The sequence below is a fragment of the Staurois parvus genome, unplaced genomic scaffold, assembly GCF_062004578.1.
Source record: "Staurois parvus isolate SC_StPar_1 unplaced genomic scaffold, SC_StPar_1.0 ptg000154l, whole genome shotgun sequence".
In the NCBI taxonomy this organism is placed as follows: domain Eukaryota; kingdom Metazoa; phylum Chordata; class Amphibia; order Anura; family Ranidae; genus Staurois; species Staurois parvus.
Window position 1 is genome coordinate 14923821 of NW_028317950.1, and position 23544 is coordinate 14947364.

Genomic DNA, 23544 nt, shown 5'->3' on the forward strand with positions numbered 1-23544 from the left:
ACGCACCGGCAGCCTGAATGCGCTTGTTACTGGGTCGGGTTAATTACGCAACTAACCCTTCACTGCCACCACCCCTTTTTGTACAGAGAAAGGGGAAACGCTCTTTATCAAATATACACTGTAATGGTTGAAAAGTCGCCTGTCCAATACGGTCACCGCAGGCCGATTGGGAAGAGGTTTAAACAAACACAGTAGCGTCTCTTCAAAAGGCAGGAATTCGTAAATTGCAATTAAGCGCTTTAGAAACAGTTTAACACTTTCAGAAAGAAAGATTTATTACTAAAAGAGTCAAACAGGTGCAATAAAATATTTACAGAAAAAGATGTACTAAGATATATATTTATATATAAATAGAAAACAGCACAGCAAAGAGATAACAGGGAGAAGTTAAAAGGTTAAGTTACTTGCCATGTTCAGCCTTAAGGTAAGCAGATCCAAGTTGCAGAGCGAAGGGTCTTTGATCTCCTGCTGTTACAATGTTAAAATTAGGAGATGTGTTTAGCTTAACTTTTTAGGCCTGTTAGCCTGAGTTTTTAAAAGTGCCCCAGCAGGGGGAATGGCTCTGAGTAACTGACCAATACACTGTTTAGGGAGGGGTCAGTCGGGCGAACTCTGAATTAGAATCAACATCTGTCATAATCCATGATATGAAACATAGGGGAAAACCAGATCTGTTAAAAATGTTATCTTGTTTGTGCTTCTGGGGAATGCCTTGAACTCTTGAGAAGGTTCTGCCATCCTTCCTCGAGGTGTGAAATCACACAGGTCCCTTGGACAGTGAGTCTGCTGTCTCTATGGGGGGAGCTTTGTAGAGCTGGGCCCCCTGCTGCTCCAGCCTGCCAGCAACTTTTAACACACATCTGTCCCTGTGCCTCTCAGGAAGGGAGGGGGTAAGGAATAAAGGATTGAGGAATACTTCTAATAAAAAAGGGGAACTCCACGTCCATCTCAGATGAGCAAGTTTGCTACAGCGTGATTCGAAAAATAATTCCTGCTTTGCTTTTTCACCACTTCAGTGCAATTTCACTATCATAATTTCTAAGTTAAATGGCATTGAAATTGCACCTGTGTCTATATCAGCTCTACTTTGATTTCACACTTTAAATGGAACCAGATCGCACCACTTTGAAATTGCATTTAGTGTGATCCGGTCTAATTTACGCGTTTCGTGAATGTTATCTTCACTTCCTCAGGAGTAGGTGCCTTCCAAATAAAATCTGTAAACTACAAAATAACAGATATAAGCCACAAGCACTTCAATGTGCCACATCCAAAATTATTAGAGAAAAGAGGCGGACAACTGCTAGAAAACTAGACTGTATAACAGCAGACTATAGGAGGCACTACATGAGACCACACACAATTTCAATGAAAAAGAACATATTTTATTTTTAACATGTTTAAAAGATTAGTCAAATGTAAACATTTGTCCTATTTAACCACTTTCCCGCTGCCCTATAGCAGAAATACTGCTACAGGGTGGCAGGGCTGGGCAAAATCACGTGTATATATACCTGATTTTGCATTTCCAGGTAGGGCCTCAGCGGGTCCCGGATGGTGATTCCCCTGTCAGCACCCAGCGATTGCTGATCACTAACGGGGGAGAGACCTGTCTGTAAACAATATAGATCTGTCCCCTGTCCGCTCCAGCACACTGCTTTATATTGCTCTGTATAGCAGAGCAATACAAAGCAATGTGCTGACAGTGAAATACACACACAGCTCATAGTAAAACAGCACACAGTTAACCCTTTGATCGCCCCAGATGTTAACCCCTTCCTGCCCAGTGCCATTAGTACAGCATCAGTGCTTTTTAATAGCACTGATCACTGGGGATGTCTGACAGTCAGTTTCCCCCCCATTGTCAGAATGTCCTCTGCAGTCCCTCAATAAGTCGCTGATCGCCGCTATTACTAGTATAAAAAAAAAAATTCCAGTATATATACTGCCATTTGTAGACGCTATAGCTCTCACCTAAACCAATTAATTTACATGTATTGGGATTTTTTTTTTTTTAGCAAAGACCTGTTGCAGAATACATTTTGGCCTAAATTTATGACGAAATTTGATTTTTAAAATTTTTTTATTGGACATATTTAATAGCAAAAAGTCAAAAATATTGTTTTTTTTTTTCTCAAAATTGTCGTCCATTTGTGGGAAAAAAAGGACATAAATTTAATTTGGGTGCAGTGTTTCATGACCGCGCAATTATCAGTTAAAGTAATGCAGCACCGTATCGCAAAAAATGGTCTGGTCAGGAAGGGGGGTAAATCCTCTGGAGGGCAAGTGGTTAAAAGGGACATGGGGAATGAACCCTCAGTAAGTAACCTCATCTTAATGGTATACTACATAGATCCATGAAATATTGTTTGTAGTTTGTCCAACTTCAACGGTCAATGGGTTTCGCATATAGCTTCTTCAGGACTGTATATTTGAGGGAGTAAAACACTAACAGTGTAAAAAAAAATTACATACATTAGCACATATATAATCCATAAAATATAAACATCCAATTAAAAGAAAAAGGGCTCACATTAATGGGGCGGACTGCAGAGAAACCCAAATATGAAGTCCTATGGGCGGACATAGGAAAAGGACTATCCGTCAAGATGTACACATTCAGTGATTTTGGAGTCACCAGTAGATACTATTAAAAAACAATTACATTTCTCTACATTACCCAACTTGGGATAGCAACACAAATACTTATACTGTATCCTATAGGTCAGGGGTCTCCAAACTTTCTAAACAAAGGGCCAGTTGACTGTCCTCCAGACTTTTGGTGGGCCGGACTGTGGCCAGTGGGAGTAGAAAATGCCCTGGAGTCAGTGGGAGGAATAGTGCCCTATCTTTAGTATTAGTGGAAGGAATAGTGCCCAAGTGTGGTTTTCATATGAAGGAATAGTGCTCCAACATTGGTGTCATTGGTAGGAATAGTATCCCATCGTTGGTGTCAGTGGGAGGAATAGTTCCCCATCGTTGGTGTCAGTGGGAGGAATAGTTCCCCATCATTGGTATCAGTGGGAGGAATAGTGCCCCATCATTGGTGTCAGTGGGGGGAGGAATAGTGCCCCATCGTTGGTGTCAGTGAGGGGAGGAATAGTGCCCCATCGTTGGTAATGATGCACCAACGATGTGGCACTATTCCTCCCCCCACTGACACCAACGATGTGGCACTATTCCTCCCCCCACTGACACCAACGATGTGGCACTATTCCTCCCCCCACTGACACCAACGATGGGGCACTATTCCTCCCCCCACTGACACCAACGATGGGGCACTATTCCTCCCCCCACTGACACCAACGATGGGGCACTATTCCTCCCCCCACTGACACCAACGATGGGGCACTATTCCTCCCCCCACTGACACCAACGATGGGGCACTATTCCTCCCCCCACTGACACCAACGATGGGGCACTATTCCTCCCCCCACTGACACCAACGATGGGGCACTATTCCTCCCCCCACTGACACCAACGATGGGGCACTATTCCTCCCCCCACTGACACCAACGATGGGGCACTATTCCTCCCCCCACTGACACCAACGATGGGGGCGCTATTTGGGGCACTTTTCCTCCCACTGACACCAGTGATGGGACACTTTTCCTCCCACTGACATCAGTGATGGGACACTTTTCCTCCCACTGACACCAGTGATGGGGCACTACTCCTCCCACTGACACCAATGATGGGGCACTATTCCTCCCACTGACACCAATGATGGGGCACTATTCCTCCCACTGACACCAATGATGGGGCACTATTCCTCCCACTGACACCAATGATGGGGCACTATTCCTCCCACTGACACCAATGATGGGGCACTATTCCTCCCACTGACACCAATGATGGGGCACTATTCCTTCCACTGACACCTATGATGGGGCACTATTCCCCCCACTTACACCTATGATGGGGCACTATTCCCCCCACTGACACCAATGACAGGGCACTATTCCCCCCACTGACACCTATGACGGGCACTATTCCTCCCACTGACACCAATGACGTGGCACTATTCCTCCCACTGACACCAATGACGGGGCACTATTCCTCCCACTGACACCAATGATGGGCTGTATTCCCCCCACTGACACCTATGATGGGGCACTATTCCCCCCACTGACACCTATGATGGGGCACTATTCCTCCCACTGACACCAATGATGGGGCACTATTCCTACCACTGACACCAATGATGGGGCACTACTCCTCCCACTGACACCAATGATGGGACACTATTCCTCCCACTGACACCAATGATGGGACACTATTCATCCCACTGATACCAACGATGGGACACTATTCATCCCACTGACATCAATGATGTGGCACTACTCCTCCCACTGCAAAATTACAGTAATGAAGTAGCAACGAAAATAATTTTATGGTTGGGGGTCACCACAACATGAGGAACTGTATTAAGGGGTCGCGGCATTACAAAGGTTGAGAACCACTGCTCTAGGGTTTTCCTGAATCTGTTCCAAAGCTGTAAATTTGAGGACTCTTGTATCCCCTTTACGGTGTAACCCCACCTGTCTACCGATCAACGTGGATAACAAATGGCTTTTTCCATAATATAAATGATCTTTTATCCTGCGCCAAATTCGACATTTTGTATGTAGAACGCACCACATTCACAAAACATGATATAAACAATGCCAATCATTTGATAGCCTACAAATTGATTAATGGTATAAGATGTGCCATCTGGTTAAAATAAGGATTGATTCTCATATATATCCAACTACAAAAATGACAAGATCCACATTTCCATGTACCATTTTGGGACCTATCATCTTGTTTATCACGCACAAGTTTTTATTGCAGTCCGTGTCCCTGTTGAAGAGATTTCACCTCACTTCCTGTGTTGGTGTCCAATGTAGATAGAGACAGCTTGCTGTAAAGCTTCTGAGATATCAGAAAAAATATGAATCTATTTTTTCCATGTTTATCTTGACAGTGTCCAGAAAATGACCATCCCGGCCCTCCTGTCTGGTAGAGATGCCCTGGTGAGGTCACAGACGGGATCTGGTAAGTCGCAGCAAATAGACCAGGAGTGACACAATTAGGAAGAAACATCTGAACTTTTGAGCAGTTTTAGAAAATCGTTGAACCGGAAAGGTTGCTTTTAATGACATTTTTGTGCAAAATGGCTCATGTAGTGATCACATGTGTTATGACTTTACTGAGCCAAGTGGAGTTCAGCTCCAGTTTATCTCAATTAGAATGCTGACGTATAGTTAAGACAACTGTATCTTTGGCACTAATTGACCTTTAACCGCCTCCCGCCCGCCATATAGTCCAATGACGGGCGCAAGGCGGTTCTCTCGTTCTGGGAGGACATCATATGATGTCCTCCCATCCTAACCGCGCATGCACGGCTCCGGGAGCACGCAGCTCAGCGATCGGCGGTGTGCTGTGTCCCTCGGACACAGTGGATCACTGATCAACGAAAAGAGCCGAAGATGTCGGCTCGGTCATGTGATCAGCTGTGTCCAATCACAGCTGATCACATGTAAACAGGGAAATGCCGGTTATCGGCATTTCTCTCCTCACGAGCTGTCACGCTGACAGCTCAAGAGGAGAGCCGGTAATAGGTATTCCTCGGAGGGGACATGTACACTGATCATCAGGATGATCAGTGTGCCCTGATGATCTGTGTAGCCCCAGCAGTGACACCTGTCAGTGTCTATCAGTACCAGCTGTCAGTGCTCATCCATGCCACCTGCCAGTGCCTATCAGTGCCACATTTCAGTGCCCATCTGAGCTGCCTTTCAGTGCCGCCTATCAGTGCCAGTCAGTGCCGCCTATCAGTGCCAGTCAGTGCCGCCTATCAGTGACACATATCAGTGCCATATATCAGTGCTTATCAGTGATGCCTGTCAGTGCCCATCAGTGCCACCTACCAATGCCTCCTCATCAATGCCCATCAGTGCAGCCTATCAGTGCCCATCACTACAGCCTCATTAGCGCACATCAGTGAATGAGAAAAATCACTTATTTACAAAATTTATAACAAAAACTAAGAAAAAATTGGGTTTTTTTTCAAAGTTTTTGGTGGTTTTTGGTTTGTTTAAGAAAAAAGAAAAAATCCCAGAGGTGAGTAAATACCACCAAAATAAAGCTCTATCTGTCACAAAAAAAATTATACAAAATTCATATGGGTACAGTGTTGCATGACCGTGCAATTGTCATTCAAAGTGTGACAGCGCTGAAAGCTGGAAATTGGCCTGGGCAGGAAGGGGGTATAAGTGCCCTGTAGGCTAGTGGTTAAAGGGTGCAGCCAGGGCTGCTGATAGAAAACATGTGGCCCCATACAGCCAACCTGACAAGGCCCCCCAAAAAAACACTGTTTACTATGCTTCAGTTGCGAACGAACACAGTGAGTAATTGGTACTGGGCACTCATTGTGTTCACTCAGAAAAGGAAGGGGATAGTAAATATGACATATTTACTGGACCCTTCCCCCACTTTCCATCCTGAAGGATCTTATTGTGTGCTTGCAGCTGCTGGTGGGAAGGAGAGGAGGGAAGCTGGCAGCACTGTGGGGGAGGGGGACAAAGGGGGGGCCTGAGCAGTAGGGGGAAACGCATGGTGCACAGGGAGGGTGATTAGGAGCATATTATCCTCTGATCCCCTGAATGACTCTCTCTGCAGCAGCTAAAAGCTGGTGGGAGGGAGAGGAGAAGAACCAGTCGATACAGGGGATTGGTTCCAGTAATTGCCTCCCCCATCATGCCAGTCACCCTTCCTGATTCACCCAGCTGCCTAAACCCCCCCAACCACTCCTTTCCCTGCTGGCCTGGGCCCTGTGCAGGAGAACTGGTGGTACCCCCCTTTCCACGGCCCAGGGTGCAGCCCACATAGTCCGCTAGTCACCTCCATCTTTGATCCAACAGTCTTCACTGTGCAGCCTCATTGGGTGCAGCATAGCCTGGCTTCTGGAAATGTTCATGCCTGGTCCTCTTCAGTCCAGGGCTGGATCTAGGAGGGTGCTGGGGTGTGAGCTTTTCCCCCCCAGATTTCAGTAGTGAACCCCCAGGACCAGTGACATCGGGAAGTAGGTGGGCAGTGTGCACCAGTGTGCAGTGTGCATCCACTGCTCATCAGTGGTACGGTGGGGGGGAATCCAGGATGCATGGCATCATTTATTGCTATTTGTGAAGGGGGACTTTATTGTGATGGGGGAATGGGGGGAATCTGTTGCAATGGGAAGGACTGTTGTGATGGAGGATGGGCACTGTTGTAATGGAGGCTGTCTGTTCTGATGGGGGGACTCCAATAGGAAGATGGGACTCTGATTTGAAGGAGGTGATGTAATGGGGGACGGTGATGTGAAAGGGGCTGACTCCAAAGTGCTGATGTAAAGGAGGAACTCCCCCATGGGGTGCTAAGGAGTGGGCGACATCGTCATCTTGTGCAGATGTCAGTGTCCTTTAGCCCAGTAAATACGGTTCAGGACTGGGGTGTCTCAAGATTTTGCATATTTTTTTAAAGGGTACCATGACTATAAAAAAGGTTGAGAAACACTGGCCTAATACGTGTCTTTTTCATTGCAGTCACATAGAGATGTAGGGAATGGGGAGAGGAGAGAATAAAACAATAGTGTGTTGATATTATGCCCCTCTGACTTTTTTTTTTTACCTGCACCCCCAGATCAGACAGGCCTGATCTGGTCCTAAAGCTCAGCTCGAAGATGTGCGATCACAATCTAATCATAGTAGACCAGCAGCCATAAAGGACGATAGTCCATGGTGGCTAGCAGCGGCTGGAGGGGAAGCCAAACGATGCGGTCTATCTGCAGATAGCAGGCACTGCACCATCACCGGCAGTGCCACTGCCTTCACCTTTTAATGGTTCAACCATTTTGGAGTATCGTCCTTTATGGCTGCTGGTCTACTATGATGAGATTGTGATTGCACATCTTCGAGCTGAGCGTTCTATGACCATTTATAATTTCATGGTCCATCTTGTCTGGTAAGAGGCTCTGACATCTATATACGGAGGAGTTTTTTCACATTGTGGGATATTGTCGACACCTAGATTGCACTTGATATTCTTTGGAGAAGAAGGGACTTTATTTGTCACTTGAATTCGGCTTTCACATGGACACTCTTATTTTATTTCTATTCATTGTATGTAATTTATTATAAATGATGACATTTTTGGTTTTATTGCTTTATTTAATACTAGCTCTGTTATTTTGTTTTTATGTTTTTTTACTTGGTGTCACAGTGTATAACAGCTGCTTTACATTGAGTTTTTTCATCTTAGTGCAGATATATTTTTTATTTTATTGATCTGGTCCTGCTTCAGCCCATTCTTGCACACCACAGCCCCATTCATTACTATAGGGAAAGCTATACATTGCAGGACTGCTGGAGGCTACCATGAGTGCGGCTCCGCATAGAAATGAGTAGGGCAACAGAGTACATGCACAGGCTGAAGGGGACCCAGCAAGGATCATTTCAAAAGTAAGGCTCTGCACTGTGCAATGGGGCATGCACTGACGATCACTGGATTGAGAACAAAGGTAAAGCTGACCATACATGGAGTGAATTTCAGCCGGTTCCTGACAAACCAGCTGAAGTTTGAACTGCGGGTGTTTTTGTGTGCACCCTCCCCCCTGCCATCTTACGAGCTACAAAAAAGCAGGAATATGTTTGACGAACAGCGTCCGCATCCAATCAGATGCAGCCACTGTTAAGGTATTCTGACAGCCGCAGGTGCAAGCTGTTACAATACAATAGCGGCAGGAGGGATTTGTCCAGTCATCATCTGCCCGGTGGGGTTGAACGATAGAAATCTTACAATGTATGGTCAGGCTTAGCATCATACCAAGTAGGCAGCCTCAGCGGGGTATAGCTGCATTTATTAAACAAGGACTTGTCTTTTAACCCCTTGACGCCTACTGTTTGCAAATTAGCGGCCTCACAGAACTGGGCTTTTTTACCATGGGGCCGCTAATTTGCATAACTGTCTTTCTGCTGGGCTCCCAGCATGAAGACCAGGGTGTCACTGAGAGCCTCGGGTCCCGTTCTAACAATCGGGACCCAGAAATCCTGATTCCAGGTCAACCTCTGGTTGGCTATCACAGTGATCGGTCACTGTAAAGCCCGCCCCCCTTTTTTCTCTCTCTGAATGGAGGAGAGAGATACATTGTATCTCTCAGAGAGGGAGAAAATACAAGTGTGTGTAAATAAATAAATAAATGAATAAATAAAAATAATATAAGAATAAACAAAAATACCTAGATCAAAGTGTGATGGTGCCAGGGTTAATGTTTTGGTCAAGGGTCAGGGTTATTTTTTTTTTTTTTGAGTCAGGTTTTTTCTTTTTAATTTTTTAATTAGTATCAGTGTCAGTTAGTGGCAGAATAAAAAAAAAAAAAGAAGCAAATTGTGCACTATGGTTTCTGGGTTGTACTAGAGGTACAAACAGCAACTAGCATACACACATGATATGGTATCGTTGCGATCGCCAGGATCAGGAAAAATTATTTTTGGTTGTTCTTTGATGGTAGGTTATGGTAGTAGCAAGAAATATACAGCTAAATTTAAAAAAGGGGTTTTTTTATTACTATTTCGGGCCAGTTTTCCTTTGGTAAAAAAAAATAGGAGATATCCATTACCATTTACCACCAGATAAAAGCCCAATTTGTCCTGAAAAAAACAAGGTATAATTCACCTGGATGTACAAAGTAGTTGTGATGATATGTAATGTTTTGCTAACACGTCAAAGTTGCAAAATTGTGCTTAGGCGTTAAGATTTGTTTTACCCTTAGGCGTGAAGGGGTTAAAGAGATCTTGTCATAAAAAATAGAAAGACTAATGATGATAAAAAGTGCCTACACATACCTGTAGCAGCAAGAAAAATATATTTGAAATATATTTTAAAAATATTCTTCCTAAATATATTGCCATATATTTGAAATGCTACGATTTTGGCCATATTCAATATATTTTAATATATATACACTGCATGTTGAAATGGGTTTTTATTACAAAATATTTTTAAAATAAATTTCAAATATACTGTATGTCTTTAAAAATACAAATCTACATTTTTGGAATGTTTATATGTTAAAAAAAAATCTGAAGAATATATTTTAAAAAATATATATTGAGCGTGCTGCTCTCTTTAGCTCCCTGCATATTCATGTCAGCCCATCACTATCCTAGGTAGCCTCAATGGCCAACAGAATTGTCCTGGAGCAGAAAGCTTTGGCACCATCAGGAATTGAGAAATCTTTTTTAGATTGTTTGCTGTACAGAATTAGCAGCTCACTGATCGTTTTTACTTGCTTGAAGCTGGTCTTTAAAATTTTACATGTAGCTGTTGCTCATCAAACAAAACGTAGTAGCAGAGAGGAACATTCTGTGTATATTGTGTATGAAGACAGGTACACTTTAGTGGAAACAACATGCCTAAATATATGTCCTTGGATTTCTTTATAGGGAAGACTTTAGCTTATGGTATTCCACTTGTACAGTCACTTCAAGCAGTAACCCCTAAAATACAGGTAAGTGTATACTAAACAAGCAGTAACAATATAAAGCCCCCCTCCAATTCAACGCCTAGCTGTGTGTGTAATCTGAGCTCTCCTGCTCCTTCACAGCAGTTTTTTTTTTTATTTGAGCAACAGCAAGCTAGTTATGTTGTATTTAAAGCATCATCTTCTGGTTGCCAGTGTCGTACATGAAATATATATATATTTTTTTTAGTAATAAAAAAAAAAACGCTCTAGGTAGTGTGCAACTTAGGAATACACGGATCATATGTTTATTAAAGTGGAGCTCCACTGAAAAGGGGAAATTACACTTTAAAGACTGGTCCCCCGTTCCCCATTAAGGATTGGCACCTTTGGGGAGCGGGTACCCGAAATTGGCAGGTACCTGCTCCCACTTCTGCTGCGATCGCCTAGGCGTTCGGAAGCAAAAGTTGTCCTCCTACCCTCCCTCCCTGTAGTCTTCTGGAACACATGACAGGTCCCAGAAGACTACAGGCCATTCAGGAAGCGCATGCGCAGTGGGCACCTGGCTGTGAAGCCACAAGCTGTCACAGCTGGGTGCCCACACTAAAGATGCCGGCGCCTGGAATACCAGATGGCTAGTGAAACGGGCTGCGGGGAGGACACTGCGGGATTGTGGGACAGGTGAGTGGCTGTTTTTTAAAAGTCAGCAGCTACAGTTTTTGTAGCTGCTGACTTTTATTTTTTTATTTTGTGAGTGGAACTCCACTTTAATTTTTCCGTAAATGTATCTGGTACCTACAATCAGTCTGTGGGCAAATGCTGTCCATTACTGATTTAAAAATTTCTCATAAACAGCAAATTGTAGCTCGGAACTGCAGAACTCCAGGAAAGTGGATCCATCAAGTTACCACTAATCTTCCAACGCCTTGTATAAACCGTCCATCATCTCTAATGAATAAACATGGGAGCAAGTTGTAGTATGTCACTCCTGGGTTTGGCTGTCACTTTCCCCAGCTACAGTGGCCAGGAAAGAAGCTAATGGAGCATGATGTGTGCTCCATTAGCTTCAGCTGAAGTCAGGGGAGGCATCAGGGATCTAATAGACCCCTGATGGCTCAATAAAGAAAACCTGTCACAGCAAAATGCCATCACATATGTGGCTGTTGTGATTGCAACAAAGTTAGCTGTAACAAAAAAACTAAATAAAACAAAGTTAAAAGAAAAAATATAAAAAAAACACAGACATCAGGACATAAACTCATGTAGCTGCTGCATCTACATAAGAAAAAGACAGTTGCTCTACACATATGGCATAAGAGCAATCATTCTAGGGACATTATTCATGAGTAAACTGATTACTCTATAACATAACAAGTTTGATTACCAAAGTTCATCACCGTTATAAGACTTGACATGTCAGGTATCTACAAATGTTGTCTTTTATGTTTTGCAAAAAAGAATTGGGTAATATATTGTTTTGTGTGTGCGCTTTAAAGTGGTTCTAAAGACTCATAGTTTTCTATCTTCATGCATTCTATGCATGAAGGTAAAAAACCTGTGTGTAGCAGCCCCCCCCAAATACTTATCTGAACTCCATCACGATCCAGTGATGTGCACAAGAGCTTCAGCTGTCCAAGAATACTCCCTCCTCATTGGCTGAGACAGCCAATAGCTCCAGCTGCTGTCAATCCCAAACATTGAGCCAATGTGGAGAGAGAGGGGGCGGGGCCAAGCCACGGCTCTTTGTGTGAATGGACATGCAGAGCAGCGGCTCGAGAGCAAGCTTGCTTGAGTGCCCCCATAGCAAGCTGCTTGCTATGGGTGCACCCTGTAGGAAGGAGTGGCCAGGAGTGCAGGCGGGTGACCCAAGAAGAGGAAGAATGGCTCTGCTTTGTACAAAACCATTGTACAGAGCAGGTAACTATAACATGTTTGTTATTTTTTTAATTACCTTCATTATCACTTTTAAAATTAAAGTATAACTAAAGGCAAATTTTTTTTTTTTTGTTTTGGATATTGTGGAGATGTGTTAGATCTCTTTCAGGTTTTTAATGCTGCCTGTGCCCTTGTTAGGGAGATTCACTTTCTCTATTTGTCCTATTTACAGTAACCAAAGCTGAAAGTAGAAGAAAATTCCAAATTTTGGGTTCTCCCCAGAACAGGAATAAATGGAAAATCTTCCATTGGGGACACTAGTTTTGGTGACCCTGGTGAAAGATCATTGAAAGATCACTTTGGAGGATATTTTCTCTCACTGCCGGTTTAGGTTATTGGACAGGAAGAGAAGGGAAATATGTACAATGGGAGACAGATAGCAAAAAGAATTGACAGGAGTTATAAGCCCTCCCTTACTTTATTTTTTTGTATTTTTTTTTCTGGTACGCCTGTATATTATTTTTTTTTCTGTTTGATTAACATTTGCACTAATATGAGACATAAAAAATTGCATATACCACCATTTTGTTCTCCAGGGTCTTTGCTTTCAGAAAATATACAGGCGTACCTCGGTTTTCGAATTTAATGCGTTCTCTGGAACGTTTTGTATTGTGAAAAATTCGTAAATCGAAATGCGGTTTTCCATAGGAATGCAATGAAAACCAATTAATCCGTTCCGGAGGTCAGAAAAAAGTAAAAAAAAATGTCTTTTATGTGTTCAAAACTCTTTATAAAGTGCAGTTTAAAGGCATAAATACTGTACAAGGACATAATTTAAAATAAAAATAAATGCATTGAAAACCAATTAATCGGTTCATATTGCAAAAAAAATTTGTAAACCGAGGCATTATTTTCAATGAATTTTCATTCGTAAACCGAAAATTACGTTAACTGAGGTGTTCGTAAACCGAGGTACGCCTGTATTTTTTTTCTTTCTGTTTGATTAACATTTGCACTAATATGAGACATAAAAAATTGCATATACCACCATTTTGTTCTCCAGGGTCTTTGCTTTCAGAAAATATACAGGCGTACCTCGGTTTTCAAAGTTAATGCGTTCTCCGGAACGTTTCATATTGTGAAAAATTTGTAAATCAAAATGCGGTTTCCCATAGGAATGCAATGAAAACCAATTAATCCGTTCCGGAGGTCAGAAAAAAGTAAAAAAAAAAGTCTTATCTGTTCAAAACTCTTTATAAAGTGCACTTTAAAGGCATAAATACTATACAGGGACATGATTAAAAAAAAATCGTAAATGCATTGAAAACCAATTAATCCGTTCATATTGTGAAATATACAGTATTTGTAAACCGAGGCATTATTTTCAATGGATTTTCATTCAGAAACTGAAAACTACGTTAACCGAGGCGTTTGTAAACTGAGGTACACCTGTATTTTTTTTCTTTGTTTTTGATTAACATGTGCACTAATATGAGACATTAAAAAAAAATGCATATGCCACCATTTTGTTCTCCAGGGTCCTTGCGTTCAGAAAATATACTGTATACTCTTTGGGGGAGGGGGTTAACTAATTTTCAGGCCTAAAATGTACATTTTAACGTGCAAAAGCAGTTTGTGATTAAATCTAACTCCACCAAAAACGTCTTGTATTTTATTGAAATTAGTTACCAAACAGTGTAAATAAACTGCCATATGTACAATCAGTTCATGCAGCAGGGAAAAGCTCACACCAGATATAATGAGCTTTTTTGTTGTCTGCACTTCATTTTTTAAGACTTTTTTTTTGTGAGAATGCCCTTTCACACTGATCAGTTTTTCAGTTAAAAAAGCGGAAGAAAAATGCATCCCTTTAAATCTTATGGAATTCTTCACACCAGTAAGTTGTGCTTCAGTTGCTTTATTAAGAGTTCTGCCAGCTGCATTTTTGGTGTATTTTTGGTGTATGTTAAAAAAATGCACCTCCACGATGAAATGTATAGAAAAAGCAGAAAAAATGTATAAAAAAACACACCGGGTTTGCATTTGTGGTGCCTTTTTTGTCACTTGTCCATTTTTCACAGGTGAAGGAAACCAGAATATGCACCCGAAAATGCATTTGTGTTTAGACTGCGTTTTGCAATGGATCAGTGTGAAAGCAGCCTTAGTTGAATACTATATTATATATGAATATTATATGAATATTATATTATAGAAAACTGCTAACATTTTTCTTCTCCTCTATAACAGCGCAGCAACGGACCTTATGCCCTTGTTTTAGTCCCCACAAGAGAGGTGAGGAGATGTTTCTTTATGGCTTGGGGTTGACCGTGGGGAGGTGCATTCTGGGTACTGCGTACAAATAGCAGGCTCTTTAATATTGCATATTGCATTCATTTACAAATGTTTCTGTGGCTGAATGCCCTGTAAGGACATCTGGAAAGCTGAATTGGTTTTGTTTTGTCATTTTCTGCTTCATAGCTGGCCCTGCAGAGTTTCACCACCATTCAGAAGCTGCTTAAGGTCTGTATAATGAGTGAATAATTACATCTCCTTTGAAGCTGACTGCTACCTGTACAACGGGATTGTATGATATACAAAGTTCTAGTTGAGCTGTAGAAAGATCTAAAAATGGGCAGTCATTAGATCTAGTCCAGTCTTAATAATTGGCAAGGGAGCTTCTTTAACATTCAGTATATTCTTTTCAGCAGTAGTGTAACTTTGCACCAGATGTACATGGTAAAATGTCAGTACACCTTTGTAGAAGCTGCCATCCTAGAGCCTCTTAATGCAAGGGATATATCACTAGAGGGGTCACCAGCAGGAGGAAGGAGGTCCTGATTCTCCTATATAGATCTATAGTTCTCACTAGAGGGGTCACCAGCAGGAGGAAGGAGGTCCTGATTCCCCTACATAGATCTTTAGTTATCACTAGATGGGTCACCAGCAGGAGGAAGGAGGTCCTGATTCCCCTACATAGATCTTTAGTTATCACTAGATGGGTCACCAGCAGGAGGAAGGAGGTCCTGATTCTCTTATATAGATCTTTAGTTATCACTAGAGGGTTCACCAGCAGGAGGAAGGAGGTCCTGATTGTCCTATATAGATCTTTAGTTATCACTAGAGGAGTCACCAGTAGGAGAAAGGAGGTCCTGATTCTCCTATACAGATCTTTAGTTATCACTAGAGGAGTCACCAGTAGGAGAAAGGAGGTCCTGATTCTCCTATACAGATCTTTAGTTATCACTGGAGGGGTCACCAGCAGGAGGAAGGAGGTCCTGATTCTCCTATAAAGATCTTTAGTTATCACTAGATGGGTCACCAGCAGGAGGAAGGAGGTCCTGATTCTCCTATAAAGATCTTTAGTTATCACTAGAGGGGTCACCAGCAGGAGGAAGGAGGTCCTGATTCCCTTATATCGATCTTTAGTTATCACTAGAGGGGGTCACCAGCAGGAAGAAGGAGGTCCTGATTCCCCTATATAGATCTCTAGTTATCACTAGAGGGGTCACCAGCAGGAGGAAGGAGGTCCTGATTCTCCTATATAGATCTTTAGTTCTCACTAGAGGGGTCACCAGCAGGAGGAAGGAGGTCCTGATTCCCCTATATCGATCTTTAGTTATCACTAGAGGGGTCACCAGCTGGAGGAAGGAGGTCCTGATTCCCCTATATAGATCTTTAGTTATCACTAGAGGGGTCACCAGCAGGAGGAAGGAGGTCCTGATTGTCTTATATAGATCTTTAGTTATCACTAGAGGGGTCACCAGCAGGAGGAAGGAGGTCCTGATTCCCCTATATAGATTTTTAGTTAGACCTCATTTAGAGTACTGTGTCCAGTTCTGGAGACCTCACTTACAAAAAGATATTGATAAGATAGAACGAGTCCAGAGACAGGTAGCAAAAATGGTGAAAGATCTGGGGGATAAAACATATCAAGAGCGACTTCAGGAACTTATTATGTAGTCTGGAGGAAAGAAGGGAAAGGGGAGATATGACTGACATGTTTAAATACATCAAGGGGGTGAATAAGGTTCAGGAGGACAGCATTTTCAACACAAAACCAAAATCAAGAACACGGGGAGATGAACTTAAACTAACTGGAGGAAAGTTCAAAACTAATCTCAGAAAGTACTATTTTACTGAATGAGTAGTTGATGCTTGGAATAAACTTCCAGCAGAGGTAGTGAGCCAGTCAACAGCAAATAGCTTCAAACATGCTTGGGACAAGCGTAGATCTATATTCAGACAAAAAAGTTCACAAAACAAAAACAAACAAAAAAAATTAAAACAAAAAAAAAACGTAGACGCGATAGACCACTCGGTCTTTTTCTGCAGTCAGTTTTCTATGTTTCTATGATGTGTCCAGCGCTGGACCCGAATGTGCAGTGGGCACCTGGCTGTGAAGCCGCAAGCTGTCACAGGCGGGTGCTCACACTGAAAATGTCGGTGCCAGGAATACCAGACAGCTAGTGAAACGGGCTGTGGGGGGGACACCGTGGGATCGTGGGAAAGGTGAGTGGCTGTTTTCCAAAAGTCAGCAGCTACAGTTTTTGTAGATGATGACTTTTATTTTTTTACAGTGTGAGGGAACTCCGATTTAAGTTTAAAGAAGTAATAGGAATAAACCCAAATCCACAGCTCTACTCAATACTCGCCCCTCCTATACATGGACAACTTGGGTGCTGGCCACTGTAGTCCATCTTCACTCCCCATCAGAACTTTGAATAAATGTATCAGCCGCACTCCACTCCAAGTTCCTGAATACAACATTGTCTCCAGTGAGGAACCAACCTTCGTTTACGCATTTCACATTTCCTGGCTGAAATGATGAAATGCATCAAGGAAAGTTGGTTCTCAGGTTGTTTGCAGTCATTGTGTTGACAGCTAATAAATACAGCAAGAGGAGCTAAGAGTAGAGTGCGGCTGGTAAATTTTTTTCATATTTTTGAAAGAAGCAATGTTATTTCTTATAAATGCTAATAGGTGTTGATATTGCATATGATTAGAAACACATCCATACATTTTTTAATCAATCTAATGACTTTTTATGCAATAACTTCATTCAAAATTGGGTTGAAATGTGTTGTGAAAACTGTTTTGTTTGGTGCTGTTTTTAGCCGTTCAGCTGGATTGTACCGGGAGTTTTAATGGGAGGAGAGAAGAGGAAATCAGAAAAAGCCAGGTAACGGTGGCCTGCTTGATGCAGGCACTTTACTTTTAACTGCTTGTCAACTGGGACAATTTTGTAAAGTGATTGTTAAAAAAAAAACGTGCTACTTACCTGCACTGTGTAATTGTTTTGCACAGAGCAGCCCCATTCCTCTTCTTCTGGGTTCCCTGTGGGTGCTCCTGGCTCCACCTCTGGCTCACCTCCGCCGCTTCCTATGGGGATCCACATGCATCTTGAGCCATGCCGCTTGCATCTATACAGTAGACACAGGCAGCGTGGCTCAGCCCCCCCCCCCTGCTCCCTCCTCACAGAATTCGATTGACAGCAGCAGCAGCCAATGGCTCTTGATGCTATTGATCTGACCTATGAGGAGGGAGAGAACACAGCACTTGATCTGGATTGAGCTCAGGTAAGTATAAGTGGGGGCTGGGCACACAAGGTTTTTTACCTTAATGCAGGAAATCCATTAAGGTAAAAATTCTTAAGGCTTTAGAACCACTTTAATATTCCTTAATCACCTCCTGCTGTCAACGTTACTGCAGTTTTCTGCGATCCTGTGGCTCCCTGGAGAAACGAGAAAGCCAGAGACTACTGCCGGCGACAGGGTGGGTGAGGGTTGCACACCTTCGGAACCACCATAGAAAGGATCTCCTGGAAGCCCATTGCTGGCTGTAAAAATGTGTACCAAGCTTGTTCGCTTGCATTAACCCCTTGAATAGCAGGACATTTATAAATGTACCTTGGTAGGCAAGATGTTAAGCAGCTAGTCCTCCCAAAACTCATTTAATGTATGGGCAGATGCAAGTGAAATGAGACACACATTATCTACTTAAATATCTTGGGGGCTTTGTTGTGTAATCTTCCTGTCAAATTATGACCTCCCCATCTTGTCATCTTTTCAGAGCTCCCCCCATTTTTTATATTTTAAAGTGAGCTTTTAATTAAATTCCAACTGAACTTTCAGTTTGAATCAGCGAATTACATTCCAGGTACATCAAAACAAAAAGGCCTCTTTCACACGGGCGTTCCATATGTCCGTTTTTCATCTGTCCGTTAACGGATGAAAAACGGACCCCCATGTATCTCTATGGACTTGCGAGTGTAAACGGATGAACATCTTTTACATCCGTTAATGTCCACATCCCTTAAATTCCGTTTTTTTTAACGGTAAAAAACCCTATTTTTCTTCCGCAAAAAACCCCGGAACGGACCAAAAACTTATGTAGATGGTTGAAAACTGATGAAAAATGGATCTAAACGGATGAAAAACAGATGTAAATGGGTGAAAAACGGATGTAAACAGATGAAAAACGTATGAAAAAAATGGATGTAATCGGATCAAAAAACGGATGTAAACTCATCCTTTTTTTCTTTGAAAAAACATGACTGAACTGAAGGAAAAAAAACGGAACGCCCTTGTGGAAGGACCCAAAGTGTGCAAAGTCGTGCAGTTCATACTCCTTAGTAAGTAGCCGCAATGTGATTAGAAAAGCCTGTCCCCTGCCAGCATGCTGTGGAGAAGGACCCTTGCTTTCTATGTGGAAGCAGTGGTCTCTCTGCAGAGGTCAGGCACATCCCCTTCACAATCAGATCTGGAACTCTCTCATCAGAAGGGAGCATGTGCTGTACTGACTGGGGAGCTTTAGCTGGCTCAACAAGGGGTGTGCCAGACCTTTGCAGAAAGACCACTGCTTCATCATGGGGAGCAAGGGTCCATGAGTGCAGCATGCTGGCAGTAGACATGTTTTACTACTCATGCTGTGGCTGCTTTCTAAAAAGAATGTATTTAGCTGGATTTTCACTTGTTTCAAATGTATTTTTGTTGGTGCCCTGTACTGGATTTCTCCTTTAAGCAGCCTTACACTATAGCAGTTAACTCAGGGCTGCTCAGCCTGTGGCCCTCAAACGTTCAGAAAGTGCACCCCACCCACAACTTACAATAAAAGTCTATGCAACAGCGCAGCTTACCCGCAGGAAAGCCGTAGATGCACTGCACTGCACTCGCAGTGCAGGTAAACCGCAGGGTGTCATTGTGAATGCACCCTTATAGGGCGATCAGGACAGTAAGGGCTTGTTTACATTTGTGGCTTGGGAGAGCAGGTGATTTTTAGCCACACACCCGCAACCACTTGTGTAGCATCAGGGGTTGCAATGGCCACCCTGCCCCATGCTTCAGGGGACCCATGCGACCCGACAGGAGGGGCGGTGAGGGGGCATATACAAGAACCGATCCTCTCCATTTTCCTCCTGCAACTGCTGAAAGCCGACTTTTTCGTCTTCTGCTGGCATTCAGCGGCTGCTGGGAAAAATGTTTATTATGTTATTCATAATACAAAATTTTAAATTCTGAACCATTTTATATCATTGTGGCCGGTTACCAAATCACTTGAGTGGTACCTGCTCTTCAAAAAGTTGGTCACCCCTGACTTAACCCATCTCTGTCCTGCCCCATTTTGTTAAAAGTACCCTAGGGTATTGCTGCTCTACCCTCACTCTTGTGCCAGAATCAAAACCCAGTGCAGTCTGGTAAGTCTATAAATGCTACTTCTCCTCTGTGCTGAGAATTTGGTGGTGTCTGGTGGCATGACTGGCATTAGAGATGGCATGCAGAAGATTCTTTCAGGAAATAAATAGTTTACTTTGCCATCAAGATAGGGATGGATGATTACTATAGTAGAGACATTCATATTACTGTGTTATTTTCTAGGTTACGAAAGGGGATAAACATCCTGATCTCCACTCCGGGGAGGTTGGTCGATCATATCAACTCAACTAAGAGCATGCATTTTACTTGTATCCAATGGCTCATAGTGGATGAAGCCGACAGGTGATTGCTCACTGCTTTACCTCTATTTTAAAAAAAATGCTTCTTTCTTCCTTTATATAATAAAAAGAAGATGTTATGAAAGATGACTTGGAAATTAGTTTAGTGGTTTTTTTTTTTTAAGTCAAGTTATAGGCAAAACTTTTTTTTTCATTATGGATCGAGCAAGGAAGGGTTATAACGCCTCTCCATCTGTGTCCCATTGTGGAGATATCCCTTCACTTCCTGTCCCATAGCCAAACAGGAAGTGAGAGAAAATTAGGGGAATTTCTTGGGACCCCAGATCACTAGAATTAGTGTCCCCATTGGAAGATCTCCCCTCTACAGGCAGTCCCCGGGTTATAAACATGATAGGTTCTGTAGGTTTGTTCTTGTATGTAAGATGGAACAAGTACATTTTTTAAGTATAACTCCAGCCAAAAAAATTATTTTCAAGGTTTTTTTGGATAGCATAGGGAAACGTTACCCCTGTAACATTTGTTTTTCTGTCTGTGCCCCTGTTCAGAAGATTTCACCTCACTTTCTGTCCGTGACAATTGGATTTTGAAAATTTTGGGTTGTCGTGGAAACTAGGATTGGTGATAAAGGTTCAGTGAAGACACCTTTTTCCCATGATAACTCTCCCTTCCTAGGGGTAGATTTCCTCTCACTTCCTGTTGTCTTCCTCCATTTGTAATTATGAGTCGGATGTAAATTGGATGTAAGCAACTCGAGGACTGCCTGTAGTATTATTATTATTATTATTATTAATAATATTATTATTATTATTATATTACTTTTATGGGGACAACCCAAAATTTGGGATTTTCTTTTAATTTCATTGAAAATGGTAAACAGTTGCCGTTTAGGTAATCAAAACTCCAATTTAATCGACGGTGGAAGCCAAAAAATAACCTCATTATAGTTCCTGAAAGCTACCATCCACTAGATATGTAATGCATGAAATTTAACAGCTTCAGGGATTTTTTAATGCTGATTTAATTCTCAGCTAGTCAGTTAGCACCCTTAGAAATGGGCTGCATATATGATTTGCAAACCTCGATTGGTTGCCCACCATCGTTTTTTGTCAAATTAACCACTTGCACCCCTTCCTGACCAGGCCATTTTTTGCGATATGGAATCGTGTTGACAATTGCGCGGTTATGCAACGCTGCATGCAAATTAAATATATGTAATTTTTTCCTCACAAATGGAGCTTTCTTTCGGTGGTATTTGGTCACTTCTGTGTTTTTTATTGTTTGTGCTATAAGCAAAAAAAGATCGACAATTTTGAAAAAAAAGACAATATTTTTGACATTTTGCTATAAAACATATCCAGTAAAAAATGTAAAAAATCAAATTTCTTCATAAATTTAGGCCAAAATGTATTCTGCGACGTCTTTCCTAAAAAAAATCCCGACACGTGTAAATTAATTGGTTTACGTGAAAGTTATAGCATCTACAAATGGCGGTATATATACTGGAATTTTTTTTTTGTTACTAGTAATGGCGGCGATCTGCGTCTTATAGCAGGACTGCGGGGGGCATTCTGACACTGGGTGGGTAATGACTAACTGCCACTGACATCCCCAGTGACACTAATATATCAATCAGTTTTAATAAAAAGCACTGGCACTGTACTAATGCCACTGGGCAGGAAGGTATTAACATCTGGGACGATCAAAGGGTTAACTGTGTGCTGTTTTACTATGTGCTGTGTGTGTGTTTCACTGTGTCAGCACATTGCTTTGTATTAATCTGCTATGTCAAAGGGTTAACGGTGTGCTGTGTGTGTTTTACTGTGTAAGCGCGCTGCTTTGTATTGCTATGCTATTCAGAGCAATACAAAGCAGCATGCTGGAGCTGACAGGGGAGAGATCTGTGTTGTTTACGTACAGACCTCTCCCCGTCAGTGTTCCTCGGCGATCACCGGGTGCCAGCAGGGAATCTTCGTCCGGGACCTGGTGATCGACAGCTGTAGCCACCAATGGCAGGGGAGAACTGACTAACTGTCACTGACATCCCCAGTGACACTAATACAGTGATCAATGCTAATAAAAAGCACTGACACTGTACTAATGACACTGGGCAGAAAAGGGTTAACATCTGGGGCGATCAAAGGGTTAACTGTTTGTGTTTTACTATGTGCTGTGTCCTACTGTGTAAGCATGCTGCTTTGTATTGCTCTGCTATGCAGAGCAATACAGAGCAGCATGCTGGAGCTGACAGGGGAGAGATCTGTATTGTTTACATACAGACCTCTCCCCTGTCAGTGTTCCTTGGCGATCGAAGGGTGCCAACGGGGAATCTCCAGTTGGGACGCGGTGAGCGACATCTGTAGCCGCCCCCCTACCCGGAAATACAAAATTGTGTATATATATATATATATATATCTGCTATAGGGCGGTCGGGACGCGGTTAAATGCTTCTCCATGAAGATTTTGTGCATGCCTTTTATAATGCCCATCATACTTTTTGCAGAATCCTGGACCTGGGATTTCAGAAAGACATCACCACCATTTTGAACGCCCTCAACTCTCAGAGCCAGCAAAGACAGAACGTATTGCTCTCGGCCACCCTGAGCCAAGGTTGGGCATGCTGAGTTGATCTTGGTCTCCTTAGTTTGTAGGGGTATTGTTGCTGTTGTCATGGGTGATGTGATTGCACTGGTTTTTTTAGGAAAGTAATTTCTTTTGGGAGTAAGGAAACAGGTCAAATGTTTAAATGTTCCAATATGAGTGCAGCACAATAAAGTGGTACCTTCATCCTATCAATTCCAAAGCATGTTAAAGGGTGAGGGAGAGTTTGTGGATTTTGTTGGTACCATCATAGATTACACATAATCCAATAGTTAAAAAGTATTTAAAAAATCCTCTTTATTAATACAAAATTCAAATGAATTAAAAATGCACAAATTATACATATCAGCTCCCAGAAGCTGCCATGAGTTTCCCACTATGACCACTGATCACAAGATGTAAATAGTAGGGTCAGTTAGTATGTTGAAATTGTAGATGGATAAGGCATGGACAGCTAAGTTCACATCTCTACATGTTTTGCAGTTTGTCAATGCTTTTTCAGGAGTTTAAGGAGCACTTTAAAATCTTCAACAAAATGTATACATACATGTTAGATTCTATATAATTCAAACATACAGTGGGGATCGAAAGTTTGGGCACCCCAGCTGAAAATTTGTATTAATGTGCATAAAGAAGC

At 42.3% G+C, this 23544-nt stretch overlaps 1 protein-coding gene across 2 annotated transcripts in view; it reads left to right on the plus strand.

Moving 5' to 3' along the window:
• The window catches only part of DDX31 (DEAD-box helicase 31), a 157511-nt gene that overhangs the window by 13395 nt on the left and 120572 nt on the right, over positions 1-23544 (plus strand). For both annotated transcript variants that reach the window (XM_089675089.1, XM_089675090.1), the window contains exons 5-11: positions 4970-5040; positions 10467-10531; positions 14606-14650; positions 14837-14878; positions 17473-17537; positions 20233-20352; positions 22810-22916. In XM_089675089.1, coding sequence (XP_089531215.1) covers positions 4970-5040; positions 10467-10531; positions 14606-14650; positions 14837-14878; positions 17473-17537; positions 20233-20352; positions 22810-22916 — 515 coding nt within the window. The remainder of the gene's footprint in view (positions 1-4969; positions 5041-10466; positions 10532-14605; positions 14651-14836; positions 14879-17472; positions 17538-20232; positions 20353-22809; positions 22917-23544) is intronic.